The sequence below is a fragment of the Dipteris shenzhenensis genome, chromosome 28 (genome assembly GCF_047967505.1).
Source record: "Dipteris shenzhenensis isolate YYH24624 ecotype China chromosome 28, Dip_SZ_1.0, whole genome shotgun sequence".
Taxonomy (NCBI): domain Eukaryota; kingdom Viridiplantae; phylum Streptophyta; class Polypodiopsida; order Gleicheniales; family Dipteridaceae; genus Dipteris; species Dipteris shenzhenensis.
Genome location: NC_141623.1, coordinates 39614876 through 39640012, shown reverse-complemented (window position 1 = coordinate 39640012; position 25137 = coordinate 39614876). Strand labels below are relative to the sequence as shown.

The following is a 25137-nucleotide window of genomic DNA, read 5'->3' as shown; positions in this document are numbered from 1 at the left end:
AGCCAGTGAGCCCCATGTCATAAAGAAGGGGGAGTGGGCAAAGTGACTGAAAATCCTCGCTACCCCCATCCAAATCATCCTCGCCTGTCTGCAATCCCATAAACAATGCTGAATAGTCTCCGAAGTAGAGAGGCAATGAGGGCAAGTAGGGTCGGCTCCGAACCTGGATCTCCAAAGGTTCACTGCAATCCCACCATGGATAGAAAGCCAAAAGAAGAGAGTGATCTTTCTATTCCTGTGGGATTTCCAAAGTGTCCTCGAGAAGCACCTCTGCAAATCCGCAGTGATATCAAATGTCTCCCAATGAGGAACTCTGGAAGGTCTCCAACCTCTACTACTGAGCTGAAATCTCCTGGCATTACTGACCGTGTAACGAATGAAGGGGATGCTCTTCTCTCGATGCCCTGCATCAATCCACTCCTACTCTCCAGGGTCCCACTGCAAATACCTAATGGGAACTCCCCCGTAGAGCCAAAGCCTCCAAGACCCGGTGGAGAGTAGCCGCGGGTTTTGGTCGAGGAACCACTCTAAATCTGATCCCTGCACCAAAAGACCTACAATCCTGATAGGCTGAAAAGCAGACTCAAGCAAGATGTCCTCTGTGGATCTGAGCAATCTGCCACCATCCTGCATAGTAAAAACTAAAGCATCCTCCTGTGCATCTCGAAAGGCCAAAACCTGAAGCGGAACACCGCCTCTCATAAAAGTACTTGCCCAAGTGGAGCAAGTGAGTGGCATATCATCTGTGTTTACCCACTCCTCTGGAAGGGCTGCCTCAATCTGCAAGATCCTCCCTGCACTCCCTCTGAGATGTCCTATCAACTGAGACTTAGTTTCCTCTGGAAGCTTGTAGAAAGCTTTCCAAGACCCCAAAGATGATGCAGGTCCGCTCTCCCACCTGGACCATTGCATGTAGAGTGATGCACCAAGTGGTCTACCATGATCATCTAAAATACTGTCATTCCACATGATGGGTTACCTATCAATCTCTTCACGAGAGGAAGGAGGAATCCTCCGAAGAGTGCTCTTGAAACTGGCCCATGCTTTCAGAATGGCAACCATGAGAGGGAACGAAGGTGATCTGAGGTGTTCTGTGGTGAAGATCCATCTAATACTGCTCATTCAGTCTCCTTCTGAAGGTGTGCATCTCTGTATGTTGCTAATAAAAAAGGCCTTCCACAGTTCCTGCCCTGGCATAAGTCCCCGCACCACCATCTTGCATAGTAAAGCTCTGCATTGTAAATCTGGATCAATAATATTGAGACCCCCTTCTTGTGTAGGGAGGATGAGGGTCTCCCAAGCTTGTTGAGATATCGAGCTCCACTCGTGATATGCCAGGGTGACCGTTATGCATTTATATCACCGACCACCGACTTGTTAGCTGCAGATGCGGTTGGTACACCGCCCAGGAATAATAGCTGGATGACAGCTATCTTTATGTACTCTAGTTAGTGGCTCAGTTAGTATGCCACCTAGGTTAGCTGAGTTTGGTTTGAGACCCACATATAGGGTTCATCTATTCCTTTTGTACTAAGAGATTTCTTTTGGCTTTCACAACTAAGAGGAGAAAAACTGTTTTCAGTCTCCACCTTTGTGTATTCCCCCATTGTGTATGTGAGAATGTTGCAAGTGAGACTCCTTACTTCTCTCCCGATCTCTTCACATGGTATCAGAGCTCGGTTCGTGGTAAGGAGCTCAAGAAAGCAAACCAAGTTTGCGGTGTCTTGGTAAGAGGATCAGTGTTGCTTTCCTTTTTCGAGTTGGGGAGCAAATCTCTGCAGGTAGCACAGCTGGAACGTGCAAACGTGCAACAGTGCACTGTCTCAGATTGGGATACCCTTCGCGGTGTGACGAGAGGGTAGTATATATTGTGGGACTGGGCAAAGCCCTTGGTGACATTATTTTTTTGATTGGAGGCCATTTCGGGACCCGTTTCTGTGGCGGAAGTTTTCCGCAGGGACTCAGAAAGGTGCCCTGTTTTTGCTGTACGACCACTGTTCTGCAGGTCGGTGAAAAGTTGCCATAGAAATTGCATCGTATGCCTATCCGCAGAGATATTGGGAGTGACAGAATCATTCTTATTGCCTGTTGATGCAAAATCGTCACTAGAAAGTGATTGTGTGGTCAAATACCACTTTCATCAGTTTTGCAGATTTGCCCTTGTGAGGTAGAAGTTGTGTTTTTTGCAGTGATAGAATATTTTTGCAGTGTTCTGTAATGGCGTCTGATGCTCTTTCACAGATAGTCACTGAAAAGCTTGACAAGAACAACTTCCCAGCATGGAAGTTTAGAATGACGAATTTCCTAAAGAGAAAAGACTATTGGGAGTTCATTACTGGAGCTGAACAAGAACCAGTTATTTCTAATGTTCCCAATCAACAGGAGTTGCAGGCATTTAAAGGCTGGCATGAGAGAGCCAGGAAAGTTATGTACTAGCTGTCTATCAGTATTTCAGATTCTATGATTGTGCATATTCAGGATGCAAGCACACCGAAGGAGGCATGGGATACTTTGATAAAAATGTATAGCACAAATATGCAAGCTAGGAAAATGCAGCTCAAGCAGGAGTTATATAATGTGCAGAGAGAAAATATGAGCATCAATGACTACCACATGAAGGTGAAGAAGATTGCAGATGCACTTGCTTCCATTGGGTTGCCAGTGGAAGATGATGATTTAGTTTCTGTGACCTTGAATGGTCTAGGAAAGGATTATGCATAGTTCCGGACATCCATTGCCGTCTGTGAGAATTTTCCTGATTTGGAGAGTTGATTGCTCTTCTAATTTCTGAAGAGCAGAGAAATGGTGGTGCATCTTCTTCAGGAGGAACTTCAAAAGAAGCTGTCTTCTACTCAAATGTTGGAAGAGGTAGAGGCAGAGACAGAGGCAGAGGCAGAGGCAGAGTAGGACGATTTGGAGGCCATGGCAGAAATCAGAATATGCAGCAGATTCAAGAAAATCAGTCCTATGGAGGAGGACGTGGTAACCTTAGAGGCAGGGGGAGCCAAAGAGGTCATGGTGGATGACAGAGAGGCCAAAATGCAAACAGCAATGTTGAATGCTACTACTGTCGTAAAATGGGTCATATGGCTAAAGACTGCTACAAAAAGCAAAATAACATCATGAATGGAAAATTGCAGCAAGGCAATTATGCATCCTCTAGTAGACAGGGTGATGACAAAAATGAGCATTTGTTTATGGTGCAGCGTGTGGTATGTTGATTCAGGTGCGTCAAACCACATGACAGGTTATGCAGAATGGATGCAAGATGCAAGGGAAATGGAAAGACCAGGATTTGTGGAGACTGGTGATGATACTGTACATCCTATTGTGCAGATTGGTAAAATTCCTTTGTCTATGCAGGATGGAAAAAAGAAATACCTGTCTGATGTATTTCATGTCCCGAATATCACCAAGAACCTGGTTTCTGTCGGTCAAATGGTTGAGCAGGGCTTGCAGGTCAAATTTAATCCTCATGGATGCTTTGTTGAGGATATGAAAAATAAAGGTCACTTGATAGCAAAAGGGAAGAAGAAGGGCAAGATGTTACGTTGGATGCGGGCATGCCTGAATTGAGTGCAGCAATGTTTGCACATGGGACCGGTGTAGTTGTAGATATTAATATATGGCATAGACACATTGGTCATGTTAATGTACGATGACTTAAATTAATGCAGGCCCAAAATATTGTTGCAGGATTGCCTAAGTTCAAGATTGCAGAAATGCATAAGGTATGTGAAGTCTGTCAATTTGGAAAACAGGCAAGGAAACCATTTCCTAGACATGTTCAAGAGACTAAGAGGCCATTGGAATTAATCCACTCTGATGTGTGGACTACTAAAGTTGTATCTATTGGAGGCTGTCATTATTTTGTCACTTTTATTGATGACTACAGCAGAAAAGTGTGGGTGTATCTTATGAAAAAGAAAAGTGAAGTGTTTGGGCATTTCAAAGCTTTTAAAGCTATGGTTAAGAAAGAAACAAGCTTGCAAATAAAATACCTAAGGTCAGATGGAGGGGGAGAGTACCTCTTAAATGAGTTTGCAAGGTTCCTGCAGGAGCATGGCATAAAGCAGCAATATTCATGCAGTCATACCCCACAGCAAAATGGACTTGCAGAAATGAAAAACAGGCATATTGGAGAGATATCTCGTACCATGCTCAACGAAAAAGACCTACCATATTATTATTGGACTGAAGCAGTTGCTACAGCAGTCTACATAATGAACAAGACTCCCACTGCAGCAATACATGGCATGACGTCAGAGGAGAGATATACTGGTAGGAAACCAGATATTTCTCATTTGAATGTTTTTTGTTGCATTGCCTATGTTCATGTGTCAGATGAGTTGAGATGTAAGTTGGATCTAAAAGCTGAGAAGTACATCTTTATTGGTTATTCTGTATAGCAGAAAGGGTATAGATGCTATAACCCTTCTACTCGTAAGTTTACAGTGAGTAGAGATGTTTTTTTTAATGAGATGAGTAGCTGGTATAAACCAGTAAATGTGATTGATAATGTAGATGCACAAAATGGTAATGCTGCACAGAATTCAAGGCAACAATCACAAAATATTAGTGGACCTGTAGTGTCCTCTAGCAGTGGTTCACATACTTCGCCATGGACAGACAAATTGAGATCAGGAGAATCTCCTCAAAGCAATGCAGATAGTAGTATGCAAGTATCACGAAAGGGAAAAGAGAAAGTAGATCAACCCATGGTTGATGTGAATGTAGGTCACTCTTATGAGTTGGGTATTCCTTCTGTTATTACACCTTGAGTAAGGAAGACAAGGGATGTTTTGAGAGCACCTAGTAGTGAGCCTATTTTGTGTAGGTCTACCAGAGTTAAGTATCCTGTGGATAGGCTGAAATATGATGAATTTACAGCCATTCACTATGCCTATATGGTCAAAGTGATACATGAACCAGAACCCACTTCTTTTGAGCAAGCCATGGGAAAAGAAAAATGGGAGAAAGCCATGGATGAAGAAATGGATGCCTTAGAAGCAAATGCTACATGGGAATCGATGCATTTACCTAAAGAAAAGAATGCAATTGGCTGCAAGTGGGTCTATAAAGTGAAGCACAATGCAGATGGTTCTGTGAGCAGATACAAGGCAAGATTAATTGTCAAGGGGTATGCACAGACATATGGCATTGATTATGAAGAAACATTCAATCCGGTTGCAAGGATGGCAACCGTAAGAGCAGTCATTGCTATGGCTGCATCAAAGGGATGGTCTTTAGATCAGATGGATGTAAAGAATGCCTTCTTGCATGGTGATTTGCAAGAAGAGATCTATATGGAGCAGCCACCAGGTTATGTGCATGCTGTTCATCATGAGTGTGTTTGCAGGTTGAAGAAAGCCTTGTATGGCTTGAAGCAAGCACCTAGAGCATGGTCTGACAAGATAGGACAGTATCTTGTCACTATTGGCTTTCAGATTTCCAAGGTAGATTTCTCACTTTATGTGAGAAAAACAGAGAAATGTATTATGTTGCTTGTCATCTATGTTGATGATTTGATCATCACATGTGATAGTGATGAAGATATCCTTCATGTGAAAATGCTATTGAAGCAGAAGTTTAAGATGAAGGATTTGGGAGAGCTGGTTACTTCTTGGGCATTGAGGTAATTAGATCCACAAGTGGGATATGGCTCTTGCAGAGACAGTATAGATTGGACATGCTGTCCAAATATGGAATGACAGGCTGTAAGCCTATTTCAGTTCCTTTGGAGCAGAATGTGAAGTTGAGCGCAGATGCAAGTGAGCTTCTGGAAGACCCTACTATGTACAGATGCATAGTAGGAAGTTTGATTTATATGACTATTACCAGGCCAGATTTGAGCTATGCTGTTGGGTTGGTAAGTCAGTTTATGCAGGCTCCAAGGAAACCGCATTTGGATGCGGCTAGACGCATACTAAGGTATGTGAAGTCCACATTGTAGTATGGACTATTTTATGAGACTGGGGTTCAGATACAGTTGCATGGATACATTGATGCTGATTGGGTTAGTAGTATTTCTGATAGACGATCTACCAGTGGATATGTGTTCTCTTTTGGGAGTGCTGCAGTCACTTGGAGTAGCAAGAAACAGCCTACGGTTGCCTTGTCCAGCACAGAGGCTGAGTACAAGGGTGCAGCAATGGCTGCATGTGAGGTAGCTTGGTTGCGTAAGCTACTTTATGATATGCAGCAGTCTACAGATGGACCAGTTGTCATTTATTGTGACAACATGAGCAGTATACACTTGGCAAATAACCCAGTCTATCATGCTAGAATAAAGTACATTGAGGTGCATTATTACTATGTGCGAGAGAAGTTCTAGTAGGTTTTATTGATCTGGTTTATCTCAGCACAGAGGATCAAGTAGTTGACATATTCACGAAGGCATTGGGTGCAGAGAAGCTGCGTAAGTTCAGAGACCTGCTTGGTCTGCAAGAATTGGGATTGAGCTCGAGGGGGAGTGTTGAGAAATCGAGCTCCACTCGTGATATGCCAGGGTGACCGTTGTGCATTTATGTCACCGACTTGTTAGCTGCAGATGCGGTTGGTACACTGCCCATGAATAATAGCTGGATGACAGCTATTTTATGTACTCTAGTTAGTGGCTCAGTTAGTATGCCACCTAGGTTAGCTGAGTTTGGTTTGAGACCCACATATAGGGTTCATCTATTCCTTTTGTACTAAGAGAGAGTTCTTTTGGCTTTCACAACTAAGAGGAGAAAAACTATTTTCAGCCTCCACCTTTGTGTGTAGTCCCCCATTGTGTATGTGAGTAAGCTGCAAGTGAGACTCCTTACGTCTCTCCCACTCTCTTCACAAAGCCACCTTGGCTAAGGTATCTGTTGTGCCATCAAGCCCAGTCCAAAGAAAATTTCTGATCGGTCTCCTGAGTTGAGTGATGCAATCCCTAGAATAGCACCAGCAAGAACAAATAAACTAGGTCATGGCCAAGAGGACCTGGTTGGCCACCACAACCCTAGAGGCAAGATCCAGCTTGGCTGAGCTCCAAAAAAGGAGCTTCCTCATGATGCTCTCTAACACGGGAGCAAACTTTTGCATGGAAGAAATATCCAAGCCGACTTGGCAGCCTAAATACCTGCCAGGCACACCCCTCTGAACCCAAGTGAATCCCATGTCAAGCCCCCAAACTGGAGTGTCCTCATTACTGATCCAAAAGCCATTGGATTTGTGCCAATTTATTTGCGCCCCCGCCGCCAAGCAAAATAAATCCAATGCTGTCCTGAAAGAAGTGAGCGTCTGTGGAGTGGCATCCAAGTAAACCGCTGTGTCATCTGCCAACTCACTGTCAAGTAACTCCTCTTTCCTTCTAATGGGAAGTCTCACCCCAAAGATGTCAGCTTGAGATCTAACATAGATACTCATAGCCTCGGCCATGAACAAAAAAAGGAAAGGAGCAAGGGGGCATCCCTGACGAACTGATCTAGAAATCTGAAATCTCTCACCCCTTACCCCACCAATAAGTACCTGGCTGTGGGCTGATCTGTACAAGGAGGAAAACACCTCTGATCCAAGCATCAGTAAAGCCAAAACGTAGAAGGGCTCCAAAAAACCCCAATCTACTCTGTCATGAGCTTTCTCAAAATCCAGAAGTAGAATGGCTAGATTTTGGCTGCTCTGCATGGCCCATTCTGAGGCTTTCCAGAAAGAGAAAATGTTATAAAAAATGCTTCTGCCATGCACAAATCCCGTCTGAGTATCATGAATAAGATCTGGGAGGAGGGGCTGCAATTGGAGGCTGATTGCCTTGGCCAGAATTTTGTAACAAGTCCCTAGAAGTGTGATAGGTCTCCACTGGGACACTAGATTTCTGCAACCTCCTTTCGAGATAAGGTGGATGAGACCTTGTGTAAGCGACCCGGGCATCTCACCACAGTCCCGAACACCCTACAGGGCTGAAGTAATGTAGTCTCCAATCATATCCCAGAATGCAATGAAAATGCAATGAAAAAAGAGGGGGTAAGGCCATCCGAACTTGGGCACTTGCCCTTGTGAAGCGTTGAAAGTGCAGTCCTAAACTCTGTGGTGGTGAAAGGTGCATCAAGCAAAAGATGCATATCCGGTTTCACCAACAAAGGGATGCTCTGCCAAATCACCTGTCTAGCATCCTCTCTATTCCGTGTCTCAGGATCAGCAGTAAGAAGGGCGGCATAAAAATCTGAAGCTATGCGCAAGACATCATCGGGATCTATGTGTAAAACCCCATGTGAGTCAATAAGTTGGGATACACTCTCTCTACTATGTCTAGGGCCAAGAGTAGAGAAAAAGTGTTTATTGACTCTGCCACCCATCTGAATCGAGAAGGACTCCCGTGCATGAAAGGCATACTCTGCTCTCTGATCAAGCTCTGATCAAGCGCAATACTTGCTGATGAGCCCTTGTTGTAGCCAGGTGCTCCTGAATCCAAACATTTGAAGGCCGTTTTTGCTCTTTCCTCTGCAAACCTGCCAATTGCTGGCGAACACCAATCTCATGTCTGAGAATATCTCGTCTCTTGGTACGAGCAACTGAGAGGTAGAAGTTGCTAATACCAGAAAGGGCAGCAGCTACCTGTGATGGCAATGGCTGCCCACCCTGGACATGAGAAACCCATATCTGCATGGCTGCCTTTGTAAGGTCCTCCTCTGTGTACAAGGCATCTGGATTCCTGATGCTAGCAGATCGGCCTCTCAGCTGAGGCTCTGAGATAGCCAGCACAACAGGAAAGTGATCTAAAGTGGAAATCCCAGCAGCAATGCATACCGATCCACCTCTGTCAAGTGCCCTATCATCTACATAGAATCTGTCAATGCGTGCATGAATAGGCATCTGCTGCCTCTTGTTCGACCAAGAGAACAGGAGGGACTGTGGCTGAATAAGAAAGGCATCGTCCAATCAAGTATCTCTGCCACAGTAGTGAAAAAGGAAGGCATCCCAAGCTGTTCTCTCCAAAGAGTGAAGTCCTTCTTCTCTACCCCCTTTTTTGTCTGACGGTAACTCAACCATGTTAAAGTCACCTCCAATCACCCATGAATCCGCAATGGGGGCCTAGAAGAGCAAATCCTTCCACATAAAGACACGTTCCCCTCTAATGTTGGAGGCATACAGGTTAAGGAAACCAACCTTACACCCTCCAGTCAAGAGAATAATCCACTGAGCTCTAGAGGGAATAATGACTCCGTGTCCAACAACCAAGGGGAGAACCGACTGCGAAATTGAAATAGAAGTGCCCCCCCTGGTGCCCAAGGTAGGCGACCAAAAAGTATGACCAGAAAGCAGTTTTCCAGACCTGGAGCAATCACTGGCATCCAACTTGTATTCCTGGATTAAAAGGATATCAATAGCACCTCCAGTGACACCTGGATGAAGTTGATTCCAGATCAGCTGCCTACAGCGACGATGTGGAACTCCGCCTAGGCCCTATATGTTCTAGCTAACTAGCCTCATCGACAGGAGGATGCTGGATGGAAAGGCTTACCCGACCTAGTAGAGGAGACCAGCTTCCCCTGGGCTGAAACACTCCTGCTGAGGGCAGGAAACTCAACAGGTGAAAGAATACCTACACCTGCTGAGGGGGAGGCCCTGTCAAAAGGAATCCCAATGACTGAGACCCCGTTCCTGAGAAGCAAGTCTGGCGGAGGAGTGCGAAGAAGACCTGCACTCCTGGAGGAAGGAGGAGAGGGACCTGGCAAGCCTCTATCAGCAGATCTTGAGCTGGGAGCTGAGGAGGCCTATGGCAGGGCTGAAGAAGGATCTGTATTCCTCATCTGTGCAAACACTCCCTCAGCTGTGGCATGGACAGTCTGAGGGGGAGAAGTATCGGTAGCCCCCTCGTGATCAGCAACGAAAATGGCTGGGGCTGGTGCATTTGAAGTCCCCTCCTAATGTGGAACTGTAGTATCTAGGGCTGCAACTACATCCACCTTTGGAGTTTGGATGGCATCTATCTGAATCGGATGAAGGGTCTCCTCTTGAGGTAAAGGAGCCACTCTGACCGCTCTTCAACGTGGTACTGGGAGTGCTGCAGGCTTTGGGCGCCCTACTGCCCCTAGTGGTCTTGGGGTGCGCGAAGCAGGGCACCTTGCTACTCCTAGTAGTCCTAGAGTGCATGGTACAGGCCGCAGGGGAGGTGCAGACGGGGTAGTACGTGAAGGAGCCGCACTAGAAGACCTCTTGGGTCTTTTTCTCTTCCTTGGGCAATCTCTAGAAAAGTGCCCAAGGGTCCTGCAAATCCTGCACTGATCCTGTCTACCTGCAATCTGGATTCTCTGTCGAAAGAGAGAGCCATCTAGACACTGAATCATGGTGTGGTCATCTGAGATGTTAGGGTCAGAGACAATAACCCTAACTCGAGGTACTCGAGGTACCCCGTCCACTCTGATTGCCTTTGCCGAGGAAGAAGGCATGCCAGGAAGGGGGGGAATCTAAGTGACCACTCCGAAAGTGGCTCCGATAGTAGCAAGAAGTCGATGGTAAACCTGAGTAAGACCAGGAAACCTGCTGAACAGTGATGTGATCTGAGTGTCCTCCTCGACCAGATCAAAGCCCAAGATGTAGGGTAAAAGAAAATTCCTCCTCGAACCCAAAGCCAGGGGATTAGCTTTGAGAACAAGGGCTGTGGACTCGTGGGAGTCGAAAATCACTTGGAAGAATCCATGTCCCAGAAGTCGAATATCCGTGAGGTGTGGGGCGATATCTCCTGGTAACGCCGCTAGCATTCAGTCTCTAGCCTGTGATTTGGAAGGATGTGACCCAAAGATGCGTGTGAAAAGTGATGTGGAGCCCTCTAATTCCACATCTTTCTTGAGCTACTGCAATTCGTCTTCTGAAAAAATGACGGTTCTCGTGGCCGGTGGAAGTGGACGGAGATTGGCTGAATGGGGATCCATTCGCCAATCGAAGTGAAAAGGCTGATTCCAACACTGTTAAAGCTCCGTCCATGAAACTACTACCCAGGATGCCCTGAAACGGGCGTAGGAAGGAGGAGAAAAGGAGAGGGTAGGAGAGAGGGGGAGGGACGGAGAGGAGAAGGGGAGGGGAGCTGAGATAGGATAGAAGGGAGAGGGCTGATGGGGAATGAGAGGGTAGGCGACGGAGAGGAAGAGAGGGGGGGCTAGGAGGGAGGGAGGGGGCAGGTTAGGAGGGAGGAAGGGGGCTGAAAGCGGGGAGGGGGAAGGTGGGCGGGGGAGAGGAAGGGAGGGGGCAGGAAAGGAAGGGAGGGGGCGTGGGGGTTAGAGGAAGAGTGGGGGAAGGGGCAGGGGAGGGAGGGGGTGGAAGAGGGAAAGGGTGGGGGAAAGAGGTGGCGGGGGGGAAAGGGGGAGGGCAGGGGAGGAGAAGGGGGCGGGGGGGGCAGCGGGGGGGGGAGAGGGAGGGCGGGGGAGGGGGAGGGGAAAGGGGAGGGAAAGGGGCAGGGGAGGAGGGGGCAGGGGGGCAGCGGGAGAGGGAGGGTGGGGGATGGAGGGGGCGGGGGAGGGAGGGGGCAGGGGGGCAGCGGGTGGGGGAGAGGGGGCAGGGGAGGGGGAGTGGGCGGGGGAAGGAGGGCGAGGAGGGAGAGGGAGGGGGTGGGAGGGCTGGCAGGGGGGGAGAGGGAGAGCGGGGAGGAGGAAGGGAGGGAGGAGGGAGAGGGGGCTGGCGAAGGGGAGGGAGAGGAGGAGAAGCAAGGGGAGGGAGAGGGCGGGCAGCGAGGGTGAGGCGGAGGGAGAGAGAGGGAGAGGGGGCTGGCTGAGAGAGGGAGAGGGGGGGGGGCAGCAGCTCATGGGGAGAGGAGCAGCTCCAACTTTTTCCAACTTTTTTTGTGCTCCTTTCTTATAGCTTAGTTTCACGTAGGTAGATGCAGTAAATGGAAGCTAAGTGACTGAGGCATTGTGGGCAAGAATGCTGAGAAGAATGGCCGGAAATGTGCAGAGAAGCATGGTACTGAAAACACTGAGGAAGATGGGCAGAAGTTCTCACGTAGCAAACACTATGTCAGGGCAGTAAATCTTTCAACTCAGGGCAGCTTCATGTTGGTGAGGATCGCTATCTTCAAGTCTTCATGGAAGCTCCATTGGTGGGAGAGCTCCTCTTCATAGGTGAGGCTAGAAGCTCAAGGAGGACGTGGCTCTGATACCAAATGAAGTAACTCAAAGGAAGACACGATGAGATCAACAATGAAGGAGAAAGTGTTACTTGTTCATGAGAGGAAGTACCAATATATAGGCCAGTGATACATTGTATGTGAGCTCAAGAGAGAGCATCCCAGATCCACAAATCACTCCACTGATCTCTCCATGAATCTCTCAATCATCCACTAGAACCTTCCACACTCACACCTACTGACACAAAAACTCTGAAATAGACTCTATCCTACACCACCATATCATTATATATATCTCTACAAATCCCCCCTCAATGATATGGCTGAAATGCTCTGGAATTGATCTCAGAAGCACCTGCATTACCTAAAGTACCATGGTTGCACAAATTCATCTACATGTGGATATAGCAACCTATGGGAGTATACAAGAAAAAAATGTCATTTTACAACCCCTCTTGACATTGTTTGAATGTCTTGTATCCCTAAGCCATGTCGATGTCATGTGAAGAGAGGCGCTGATAGGATTTTAGTGAAGATATCTGCCACATTTTCCTTAGTGGAACAATATGTGAGATCAATGAAGCCATATGTGATACAATCCCACACATAATGATAGTGGTTTTCTATGTGTTTCATGTGAGCATGAAATACAGGATTGTTTCCAATAGCAATGCAACTCTGGCTGTCATAGACGATCGGAGTTGCGTCACCATCCTGAGCATAATGCAAGTCATGTAGAAACTTAACCACATACATTCCATGGTAGCTGGCCCGAGTAGGGCAATTCAAACAATATAGATGAGGTGTCCTCCTCCTCCTACACCACATCTTCAGTTTGAGAGAACTGACTAGACCCCTTCCCGAGAGAAAAACTGGGTAGAGTAACAGGTTTTCATGAGGTCAACTCATGCTTTTGGTCTCATCTGTAGTCTAGTCTCATGCCGCAGAGGATTCTTATTTTTTCTGGATTGTAGCTCATGGAGGCTTGCCCATTGGACCTTGGCTGGAGCAAATGTGGGTGAACGACATATGCCATTGTTGCACAGACTCAGATCTAGAGACGATCTCGCACTGTCTATGGGGTTGCCTAGCAATGCAAAGGATCTAGATTGGAGCTCTCCAGATTGTTGCCAGCACGTAGAGGATGCAGGATTCATCAGCAGCAAGCTCTCAAGATAAGAGGCATATGACGTGGTTCCCCCCTCCAAGCAGCGGCCACAGCCTATAGTCGCCGGAGGATAGTGTTTGGGAGATGGTAGCCAACATCACCGCCTGGGACATCTGGGTGGTTCATTGTAGCTTGGTGATGGGAGGCTCTCCTGCAGCCACTCTTGTCACCATTTGGTAGACATTACCTATACACTTTGAGCTCTTGGAGCACGGCACTCCAGGATTTAGAGCCACCACCAAAAGGCGGAAGCGCTTCTGTGAGGCTTGTCCTACAAGCATGTTCTACACTTTTACTAGGCAAGGCATTCACTGGATGCATAGAACCCCACCCTTGTTGTTAGCCTCTATTTTTAAGATTCCCTAGGCAATGAGTTGGGTTCTGTAGAAACACGCTGGTTTCTTCATGACAGCTAGTTTTTTCTCTGTACTTTATTAGCTCCTTTTTTTTAAACAAGAAAGTGATATATTCCATTCAAAACGAATCATACAACAGGTGGGAGAGAAAGTACTCTATCCCTAGCCTTAACAATGTGGCAAAAAAGCCATGGTGGTGGTCTAAAATGCAACGACATCCCAAAAGGGGTCAAATGAAAAAATAATGAGCAGTCGCATGTCCTCATAAAGGATAAAAGTCTCCCACGAGCTGCCAAAGAGGTGCCTGTACACCGCTCCCACTGACTCCTGAGAGTGAAGATAATCTCCGCCCAAATGGAAGCAAGAATCTCAGCCTCCGTGCATAAATGACCCCCAAGGACAAAAGAACATCGCGAGCACCATATCCGCCATAGGGTAATGCTAGAAATCACCTCCCAGGCTGAACCTACAAGTGACGTAGGCCTGGAATCCTGAGCTGGTACCGGTACCAAAAGTAAGTCCTGCGGCTCCATGATGCTAACATCTATGGGACCCTGTCTCTAGCAACACTGCATGAAGAAACTGTGGTCTCTTGGCTCTGACTCATAGAGGGCAAAGGCTCCAGATCCTCTCCCCCAAAGGGCAGCACCCCATGTCATCAGAAAGGACTCAGATGTAACATATGAGAACAACCTGAAGATACATGTCCATACCACTCTAGAGCTGGGGCAGCTCCATAAACGATGCTTACTAGATTCCTCTGCAAGCTGACAATGCATACACAAGGAGGGTCTACCCATCTGCTGAAGCCAAGTACCCACAGGTATACCCCTATGAATAGTGAGCCAAAGAAAGTAGGAGACTTTCCTGGCTCTACTGATCCCCCAAAAGTGAGTCCAGCTCTGCAGTGTGTCCCTGTGCGTGCCAATGCTGTGAGGCAGATGGTAGGTGATGAGAGTCTCTCCGCTGAAGCCTGTAACCTGCCCTCGTCGAGTACTGGAAAAAAGGAAGAGGACGAGCACCTGCCACTGGAGCAGGCCACGCCCACTCACCTGGGTCCCAGTCGAGCTCCGCAAGAGGTCGACCCTGAAAAATCCAAAGTCTCTATCTAGGATCCTCTGCAATGGTCAACCTCGACGGATCTCTGGTCCATTCCTTACCCAGGCAGCCAATGACCCTGACTCTCTGCCAAAGGAGCTCCTGTCGATCCAGGGGCTGAGTGGGATACAATCTGTGAGAGGAATCCGTCTCAAAATAAGTAAACGGTGCCGGTTCTAAACGAACTCCAATGCATAGCCCAGACTCACTAAAAAAACCTGACCAAGTAGAGATGGGATGAACATAGTCTGGATCTGTAAGCATATCCCTCCACCTCTGAGGAATAGCTCTCATGATCAGTAATCTGGTGGCAGCAATCTGTCCAAGTGGCCTATGTCTATCTCTGATCACCTCCTCTGACATCTCCACACCTCCCCTAAACCAATCTCCGACTGTCACAACCCCCTGAGCATGCCATCTGGCCAAAGGAGTCCTAAGTTCTGTACCAGGGGAAGATCCCTGATACCGAACCATGGGGTTGTGATATAGTGGTTGTCGGGCAATTTCCTCTCTGGAGGAGGGAACTGCTCTGATGAGGTGTTGTCGAAAATGATCCCATATCTGAATAAGCCTTTTCACAAGTGGTGAGGAAGGTTGAGAATGCTGGTCCGTCAGGAAGATCCAATTAACTCTACCTGCCCACTGGCCTGCTGCTCTGGGGGTGCACTGGTGAATCCCATGCAGTAGGAACTGCTTCCACGGCTGATCTCCTGGAGTCAAACCTCTAACAAGAAGTTTGACTAAAAGGACTCTGCTCTGCATCTCAGGATCAAGAACTCCAAGTCCTCCTTGCGAGGCGGGTAAAATGATAGTATCCCATGAAACCCTGGCCCTAGTGTCCTCAGAACCATCACCACCACTCCACAGGAAGTTCCGGAGCAATCTCCTCACTTGACGGATCGAGTCAGCATGAAAGCACCAACATGACCACATAGTCACTAGTAGAACCTGGTTGAGTACCAGCGCTCTTCCGGCCAAAGAGAGTCTAGCCGTACTCCAGTAGGCTAGCTTTCTCCAGATACTCTCAAGAACTGGGGCAAACTGTTGCGTCGGGGACACCTTAATGCCAACCTGGAAGCCTAGATATCTCGTGGAGGTGCCTCTGGGTATCCATACAAAGCCTCTGTCTCCTCCCCATGTTGGTGTATCCTGCTGAGCTCCAGTCCAGATGCCTTTTGATTTGTTCCAATTGAGAAGTCCCCCTTAGGCTAGGCAGAATTTGTCAATTGCATCCACAGCAGTAGCAAGACTATATGCATCTCCTCTGACTGTCAGTGCCATATCATCAGCAAACTCAGTGTCCAGAAGCTCTTGCTTCTGCCGGATAGGTAGATGAAGGCCCAAAGTGCCATGACTGGTAGCCTGCATAAAGTATCCATAGCCTCCGTTACGAAAAGGAAAAGGTAAGGTGCAAGCAGGCGGTGCAAGCAGGCATCCTTGTCATACCGATCTGGATAGCTGAAAAGCCGGTCCTCTGCCTCCATAGACCACCATCCTGCTAGAAGAGTGAGAGTAAAGTGAGGAGACCCATAAAATCCATCTATCACTGAAGCCTAGCCTCCTCATAGTGCCCTCCAAGAAACCCCAGTCCACCCTGTCATAGGCCTTCTCAAAATCGAGAAGGAGAACTGCAATCTCCTGCTGACTCTCCTTCGCCCAGTGAGTGGCCTCCCAAAAAGGAAGATATTGTCCAAGATACTCCTATCTTGGACAAATCCTGTCTGAGTAGCTCTGATGATATCTGGCAGCATAGGCTTTAAACGAAGGGCCAAGGTCTTTGCTAGGATCTTATAGGCTGTCCCTAAAATTGTAATGGGTCTCCAATTACGTAGGATTGTCTTGTCTCCCCCTTTCGGGATGAGACAAATCATACCTGTGCATAAAGCCTCACCCAAAGATCCTGTATCAAGAGCCTCTGAAAAGGCATAAAGTAGATGAGGCCCAATCGTATCCCAGAGAGCTCTAAAAAGAAGAGGCGACAGACCACCATCCTCCCCCGGGCATCTGTCTCTGGGCAACTCATGTAACGCATCTGTGATCTCCATGAGTGATAGCGGGCTATCCAAAACATGACTCATCTTGTCTGAGACCATCTGGGGGACATGACTCCAAATCTCCTCTCTTGCTCTGATCATCTCCTCGGTGACTGGATCGGCGGTGTAAAGAGTGGAATAGAAATCAGAAGTGATCTCAACAAGACGATGAGGATCCATTTGAAGATACCTGGCCTCATCCACAAGTCTGCGAAGTATGAAGTGTCTCATTGACACTAAGAGAGCATGCATCCTTTGAAGGATCATAACTGCAAGCAAGAAAGCATATGGTCCATGCACCTAGATAGTTCGCATGCAATGTCCCACATTATCATATGCAAAAGACTACTATTTTACTTTAATTTTTTTAAGGAGACATAATTTTTACATGCTTTAATTTATTCATTAATTTATCCTTTAATTAAACAATATCACTCCTAGATATTATTTACCCTTTAATAAACAAGATTACCCTTTAAAAATACACTCATTAATTTATCAATGTTACTCCTAGATATTAAACCAAGTTTTCTAACTCCAACCTAGATATCTCATTAAAGGAATCGTTGCTCTTTAGCAACTTCCTTTTGTCCAATGTTGTTGATTTGAAAATCAAACATTCAAGAATTGAGAGGGAATTGAGATTACGTCACCCGCACTGTCTTCTTCCAAATTTGGTCCAATGATTGTGACAAGAGTGGCAAACCAAATGTTGACACATTTTCACATAATGAGATAGTGACCTATCTCAACTGTTCCACGAATTCTGTGTCCTGAAAAACAAAGTCCGGAACTCTCACAAAGCCTGTGCTCTCCAATCGAGAGGTAGGGAGAATCTGTAATAGGATTGGCATGGTCAGATAAAACATAACCCGGGCGGGTCCCAATCTGTCCTCCTCTGGCCTGGCCCCAATGGCCAATATAGAACCTGTCAAGCCTAGCCAAAGAGAGGGAGCCATGGCAAACCCCAGACCAAGAGAACTGAAGACTATCAGCCAAGTGACGAAAGTCGTCCAATCGAGCTGCATCATTTATTAGCTCCTTTTGGAAGCTGTATGGTGTTTTTCAAGCCTTACTAGAAAGTTTCTTTTCGTTTTAAAAAAAATGATTAAGTGACGATGTGAAAAGATTATTATTTTTCTTGTGGGAGTCCTCTTCTTATCAACCTAATGAAAAAGTGATTGCCCAAATCGTCACATTCATAGGTGTTTCAGTTTTTTTTTAAAGTTCAACAAAGCCATGACATTTTTTTTTTGCTCTTTCAGACTAATGCAAAACAATGAACTAATTGGAAACATCCCAGGATCGTTTCAAAATCTTTTGAACTTGGAGACTTTGTGAGTTAACTTGCATTGCTGTTGAATTACCTTTATGTTAATCAACCATTTTTTGGAACGAGTATAGTCATTTGCAAAAGATCAAGCCCACTGTGGACGCCTAGCAAAAGTTAAAAGGAAACAATTAGTTTTTGAACAAATTGCATAGTACTGGAGTTTAGTTGACTGTCCATATTGTTTTCAGATGTTCTAATTGAAGGTACTTTTTTATAGAAAAAAAAATAGCTTTTGAACGAAAGTTTAGATGATTAATCAACTGCGAACAAATGTATGTGTAATAGATCGAATTACAAACAAATTATCCTATCAATTCCAAGCATAGGTACACAGTGACATTCAATTGCAACAAAGTCTGCTGTTGTAATGTACACTACATTGGCATTTTTGTTAATTTCCCTTGCTCTATAAGATATTAATAGAACAAGGGATGGAGCTTAGATGCAAAGGCCTAGTGGCACACCAAGGAACCAAAGGAAAGATAGTGGTGTATAGACAAACCTCAAAAGTGGTTACTTGAACATGGGAGTTTAGTGGAGTGGAGACCAAAGAGTTCAACAACTCAGTGGCAAAACTGAACCCAACAATGGAACCATACATGGGAACAACATAACCAACTCAATGGTGGAAATGGACCCAATAATGAAATCACACATGGGTAGAAATAGAACCACCTATGGGAGTGGTATCTCAAGGAATAATATGCCCATGAGAAGATTGCACTCCCATGAGCGGAATGAGATCATTGTCCAAGCCATTAGAGCCAAAAGGAGAGGAGCATTGGCACGCCTGCAAGGAAATCACCAAGGAATTACACCTTATGAGGCATGGACAGGTTGTAAGCCGGTGCTTTCTCACATGAGAGTGTTTGGATCTTTGGCATTTGCTCATATTCCCTCTTAGCTGAGGCATAGATTGTAGGATAAGGCTATCAAATGCATGTTCAACAAATGCATGTACATAGCTTTGCGAAAAGCTTCAAGCTTTTCTTTGGGTAGTGCTTTGTTGAAAAGGTCTGCCTCCCGTCCTTGCTGCTCCGCCTCCCCTCCTGCTCGCTGCTCCTCCGCCCCTACTCCGCCTGCTCTGCCCACTGCCCTGCAACTCCTCGTCGCCCTACAGCCCCGCCCGCTCTCTGCCGCCTTGCAGCTCTCGCCCGCCCTGTAGCTCCACTGCCAGCCGCCCTTGCCGGTCCGCCTTTCTCCATTCTCCTCCACCCTTCTCTCCCGACCCCTCCTGTGCCTACGTGCTGCGGTGCTCCCCCGCACACCACTCCGCCAGCCTCCATCTACCCCCGCTCAACCTGCAACCTCGCCTTTAGCCCCCTCCGTGGAGCTCTCCCGCTCCCCGTCGTCGCTGCCTCTGCTCCTCCTCTCTCCTAGCCTCCCCCCCAACCTCTTGCCTCGAAATCCCCCTCTCCCATAGCCTCTCACTTCCTCTTCATTTTCAGCCCCTAGGACTAGGTGTGACTTCGCCATGGGGTGGGGGCTCATGCTCTTGCTCTTGCAATAAGACCTGCACTGAACACGGGATCAACCAAAAGAAATCGAGAAAGGTGGCAAAGATATGGATAAAGCCGCCAAGAAAGACGACAAAACCAAGAAACAAACACAAGTGAAACTCAAGGATGCGAACACACTACAACCAAAGTGGACTCAGAGTTGACAGCAAAGCAAAGGCAGGGTCCACCTCCGCCTCAGCTTTAGCTTCAGCTTCCGTCTCAGCTTCCGTCTCAACTACATCCTCATCCTCAGCTTCAGCGCCAGCCTCAATTTCAGCTTCAGTGTCAGCCTCAGTTTTAGTTTCAGCTCCAGTTCCATCCAAAGCCTCTACATCCGCAGCTACAGCTACTGGCAGTGATATATCCATACCCATAACATCGATTGCTCCACCCTCCCCTGGGATAGAGGGGTTGTTACTGACATCATCTCTTCTATCTCTCCATTCTCCCGCTATGGTTTTCTCACCGATTATGATAGTTCCCACACCCTGCTTGGATCGCCTCATCCAAGCCACTATAATCTCCACATCGCACTCATCTCACCCAGTCATCACCCAGCCTCCAGTTTCATCCTCACACTTTCATGCCACAGTCTTTTCAGTTTATGCTAGGGCACGGACGAGCTGACCCATCAGAGGCTTTGGAGAACTTGTTGATGGAGGTACATAGTATCCGAGAGCGCGAGATGGAGCTGTCATGCTTCGCACAAGAGTAGACACGCTTCACCCAAGGGCAGGCGCGTCTCATACAAGAGCAGTCTCAGGCTATCCGAGACTAGGCTGATCTTATTCAGGGACTCAGACAGGAGATCTCACAGCTCTGTCAAGAGATCACTGCTACACACACAGTCCCAGGGAGCACCTCAGTAGTGGAGGCACAGATTGCATGCATGCAATCTACCATCGAGAAGACGTCGAGATGGGTTGACGTAGCCAAACAGAAACCTGCAAGGGTAACCATATTGGCTACCCTCCTAGAGCAGCAGTAGAGAGCCAGTAAGGCTCTCAAGATTAGAGTACGTGGGATCCCATGCACTGAGGCTACACTGATGGCAAATGCGACGGCGACCTTCGTGGCCACTATTCTAGGGGTGACTCAGCACAAGATTGAGAGAGCATGGTAGGTGGGGACGGACCCCAACCGAGAGCAGCCCCTGATCATATGGTTCCATGATGCTCAGGCACGACTTTCGGCTTTACGTCGTAGGTCAGCCTTACAAGACCAGCCAACAATCTCCATGGATGAGGACCTCACTCCACTGCAGGTTGAGGAGAGACGCTTCTTGTTGCAGGAGCAGGATCAGGCCTGCAAGGATGGGAAGTGGGCAAAAGTACGAGATGGACGACTCCTTACATGCCCCCGTTGGGCACCCACCTCCCCTCCCACAGAGGGAGGTAGGGTCTATGAGACTCAGATATCCAAGACCCTATCCTGCACCATCTGGAACTGTAATGCTACCTTATGGTCAGAACCACGGAACTTCTCGAAATCCTATATAGGTCACGACATAGTCTTTTATACAGAGACACATCAAGGTCTAGAGCGCCCACTACTAGTAGTCAGCGGGTATACATGGGAGTCTGCCTATAGAGATGAGATGATGGATACATGAGGGGTTCGAGGGTCAGGAGGAGTCGTAGAGATCCATACTTTTGGGGGCCATCTCAGTAGAAGGAAGAGATGCATATTCCAGGTTTCTTTGGATCCGGATTCGGCACATGGACAGCCGGGATCTGTTTATTGCAGTTTGCTACTTCCCCGTGAGACCTCCCACTTTGCTAGAGATATTTGAGGTGAGGATGAGACATCTCCATTTGTTGCTCTTTATTAGTCCATTGTTGACTTCTCTAGCTACGGAGAAGTCCTCCTAGTTGGGGACTTCAACGTGACGACAAGCGCTCGTCAGGCACCACTCCTCGACTTCAAGGATGATTCCACTCTACTGCTAGACATTGACCTTGAGGAGGTAGGTATGCTACGGGTTTTGGCAACAGACGAGGACCGTTCACATCTTATGGGCAGGACCTACTAGACCTCGGCAGGATGCATGATCTCATTATTTATAATGGTCTTGACAGATGACCCACCTCAGGTGGTTTCACGTGCTTTCCACATGGGGGAGGCTCCAGTGTTGTTGACTACATCATGGAATCCCCTGCCTTCACATCTCGCACCATTGAATTTACCGTAGCACCTCTCCCTCTAGGGGCTGATCATACCTATCTTTTGTTTAGCATTTCCACTTCTTGTCGTGCAGCACTTTCCACCCCGCTGAAATCTTACTACACCTACCATGATATATGCTTTGATCGCGATCACTCACCTACTTACTCTAGCCGTTTGTACATACTTCTCGCCTACATTGACTTCATACCCCTATTAGAGGATCATGCTATCCTAGTCACCCGCTCACTACACGAGACTACTCTTCACGCTTTCTCCCACATCACCTGCTCCACCCGCCCACCACCCCCTAGGACCGTGCCTTGTAATAGCTGGTACGATGATGAGTGTAAGGCTTTAAGCCGTCAGCTCAAATTCAAAACCAAAAACAATCTTCCGAGCAAACCAGAGATGCTATGCGAGTACCATCGATTGGTACGCAGAAAGAAACTAGACTTTGTTCGTCGGAACGAGGAGGAGCTACTCAATATTTTGTTCAGTAACAACTCTAACGACTTTTGGTGGAGATTTCTAGAGGGACGGTCCCCCTCACCACTCATTGACACTCAGGTGTGGTTTGATTATGCACGCACACTTTATGATATCCCAAATCAGCTAGTCCCTAACCTCACATATGCCACGCCCCACATCTTGCACTCTCTTCACTAGGGGGGGGGTAAAGGATGCCGTAATGAAACTTCATAATGGCCGAGCAAAGGATCATGAGGGACTATGCACTGAGTTCATTGCATATAGGATTAACCTCCTAGCCCTGATCTTAGCAAAGCTATTCAATGAAGCTGTTTGTTTGGGGTTTCCATGCACGTGGACCGTTAATACTATCTCACCCATTCACAAGGCGGCAGGGGATCCCATGAGTCCGGAGAACTACAGGACCATTATGATTGGACATGTCATGTCCAAGATTTATGCATCAGTACTTGATTCTAAGGTCAGAAGATTTACGGAGTGTTGAGGACTTAGAGCAGCAGGGTAGGCCGGATTCCGGCGTGATCACGGGACCATGGACCACATTCTCAAGCTTAGATGTATCATCAAGGAGGCAAGGGCACGGAAGCAGAGGGTTACTGTTGCTTTGTGGATTTTCGCAAGGCATTTGACACGGTTCCAAGAGCCCGCCTCATACGGCGCCTACAGGATTTGGGTTACGACCAGGAGATCATTTTGGCTATCATGGCACTTTACAAGAGAGTTTCAAGCAGAGTCCTGGCAGGATCTTGGTGGACAGACGAGATCATGAGCACAATCGGGGTCAAACAAGGGTGTCCATTATCGTCTAGCTTGTTTGGCCTCTACATTGACGAGCTTGAGACAGTGATGCAGGCACAGGTGGGGTAGGTTGCTCTCTTGCAGGTATGCTGATCCGAATATTGCTTTATACAGATGATGTGGCTCTCTTGTCTTCCTCAGTAGAGGGGCTCTAGAGACACCTTGACGCACTACAATCCTTTTGTGATTCATGATTTGAACGTCAACCTGGGTAAAAACAAGGTTATGATCTTTAATACATCTTGAGCTGTCATGTGCCAAGAGCAATTTCCATTTGATGGGTCACCTGTTGAGGTAGTTTTATCATACACTTATCTTGGGGTTGTCTTTTCCGGACCCATCCTCACTATGAGACCTGCGATGCAGGCACGCTTGAGCAGAGGATATGCTTCATTCACCAGTGCTTCCACTCTCACTTTCAAGATCCACGGACCAAAGCGTTACTTTTTTACTCCTTGGTCCATCCAACGGGGATGTATGGCAATCCATGCTGGGGGCCAGACTTGTGGATACAGAGTGGGCTAGGGTGGAGAGGCTACAGTTTCTCATGTTATCACGGATGATCCGTGGTAAGCTATCCGCTCCTCACTAGATCATTCGGGCAGAGTTTGGGTCACCCCCATTACAGCTAGATGTTGCATTTCAGGTCATCACGTATCTGTACTGAGTCAGGGAATATGGGGATTACACCTCAGGGCATAGCAGGCTACCATGGCTAGCACTGTCCTCTTCTATGGCACTTGCAGCAAGAGGGGACCAGAGGTGCTTGTATGCATGAACAGAGAGATGGTTTGAGGGACTGGGGCTCCACATGGACAGACAACCTCCCTTCTAGTACAACATGGATGCTTTGTTTTCTCCTCTCCTATCACACAAGGTCAACTAGGTTATCCGTGAGGATCTATTATAGCTACACACATTCCGGACCTGGCTAGTGAAGCTGAGCTTCTACAGAGATCACTTCTTACATATCACAGCGGAGGGTTTCATTGACCCACTAGGGTACACGCAGATTTACTTACCCCACTCACTGAGGATCTTTCTTGGGCAGTTCCAGGCCTCTTCACATAGACTAAGTATCGAGAGCGGCAGAGCAGAGCGACTACCCAGGGAGAGGCGCATATGCACTTTGTGTGACATGCAGGAGGTTAAGACAAAGGAGCACTTCATCTTCAGGTGTCCTGTTTACTATGAGATCCGCGGACGTTTCTACTGCCTCTTCAAAGACAGCTATGGGATTTTGGCCCGATTCATCTCCTACCTAGACTAGCGATGTTTGACAAGTTTCATTCATGAGGCACTCAGACACGGCGAGAGGATACTTCGAGCACGGAGACAGGAGCAGACTTTTTCCTTGGCTGATCCCTCTCAGAGCTCTATCACTGACATTTTTCAGCCAGATCACATGGACACTCATGGGACGAGGCCTTGACATGACCGTTTCCCGAAGCCTGTGACCCGATAGCTCAGACAGAGGGTTGACACACAGATCACACTTGGGGACATCCCCTCCCTGTTTAGAGTCGGGTCCCGCCCGACGGGGGTCACAATAGCCCTGGTTAGACACAGAGCTATTACCAAGAGACATGCCGGGGCTGCACCTTTGAGTGGCTGACAACACTCTATCGCCGATTTCATGCCCCCATTGCCTCATCCACCCTGATATCCTAATGGTGATGGTGATGGTGATGATGATGATGATGATGATGATGAGATAGTTGACTACCGACATGACTATGTTGTACATGATTTAGTATTGACATTCTGCATTTTTTGCATTTGCATTGGTGTGGATGCTCGTTTAGTAGCTCCACCACCACAGCTCATTTGTACCAGGTTTTTCAGTGTCTCATAGACCCATCGGTCTTCCAAAGACTTTAATAAACTTTCTTTCTTTCTTTCTTTCACAAAGAAAAGTTTATAGGTTGTTTCAGCCCACTACAAGGAAGGTTATTGTTAATAGGGATGTTATTTTCGCTGAGCATGCATGCAGCTTTCTTTCTTTCTTTCACAAAGAAAAGATTATAGGTTGTTTCAGCCCACTACAAGGAAGGTTATTGTTAGTAGGGATGTTATTTTCGCTGAGCATGCATGCAGATTTACCTTGGATGG

General features: G+C 47.3%; 1 protein-coding gene across 7 annotated transcripts in view; it reads left to right on the top strand.

Annotated features, from left to right (window-relative positions):
* LOC147883555 (receptor-like cytoplasmic kinase 185) overlaps positions 1 to 25137 on the top strand; it is a 181790-nt gene that overhangs the window by 34311 nt on the left and 122342 nt on the right. For all 7 annotated transcript variants that reach the window (XM_087399871.1, XM_087399870.1, XM_087399876.1 and 4 more), the window contains exon 5: positions 18006 to 18077. In XM_087399871.1, the coding sequence (XP_087255997.1) occupies positions 18006 to 18077 (72 nt within the window). The remainder of the gene's footprint in view (positions 1 to 18005; positions 18078 to 25137) is intronic.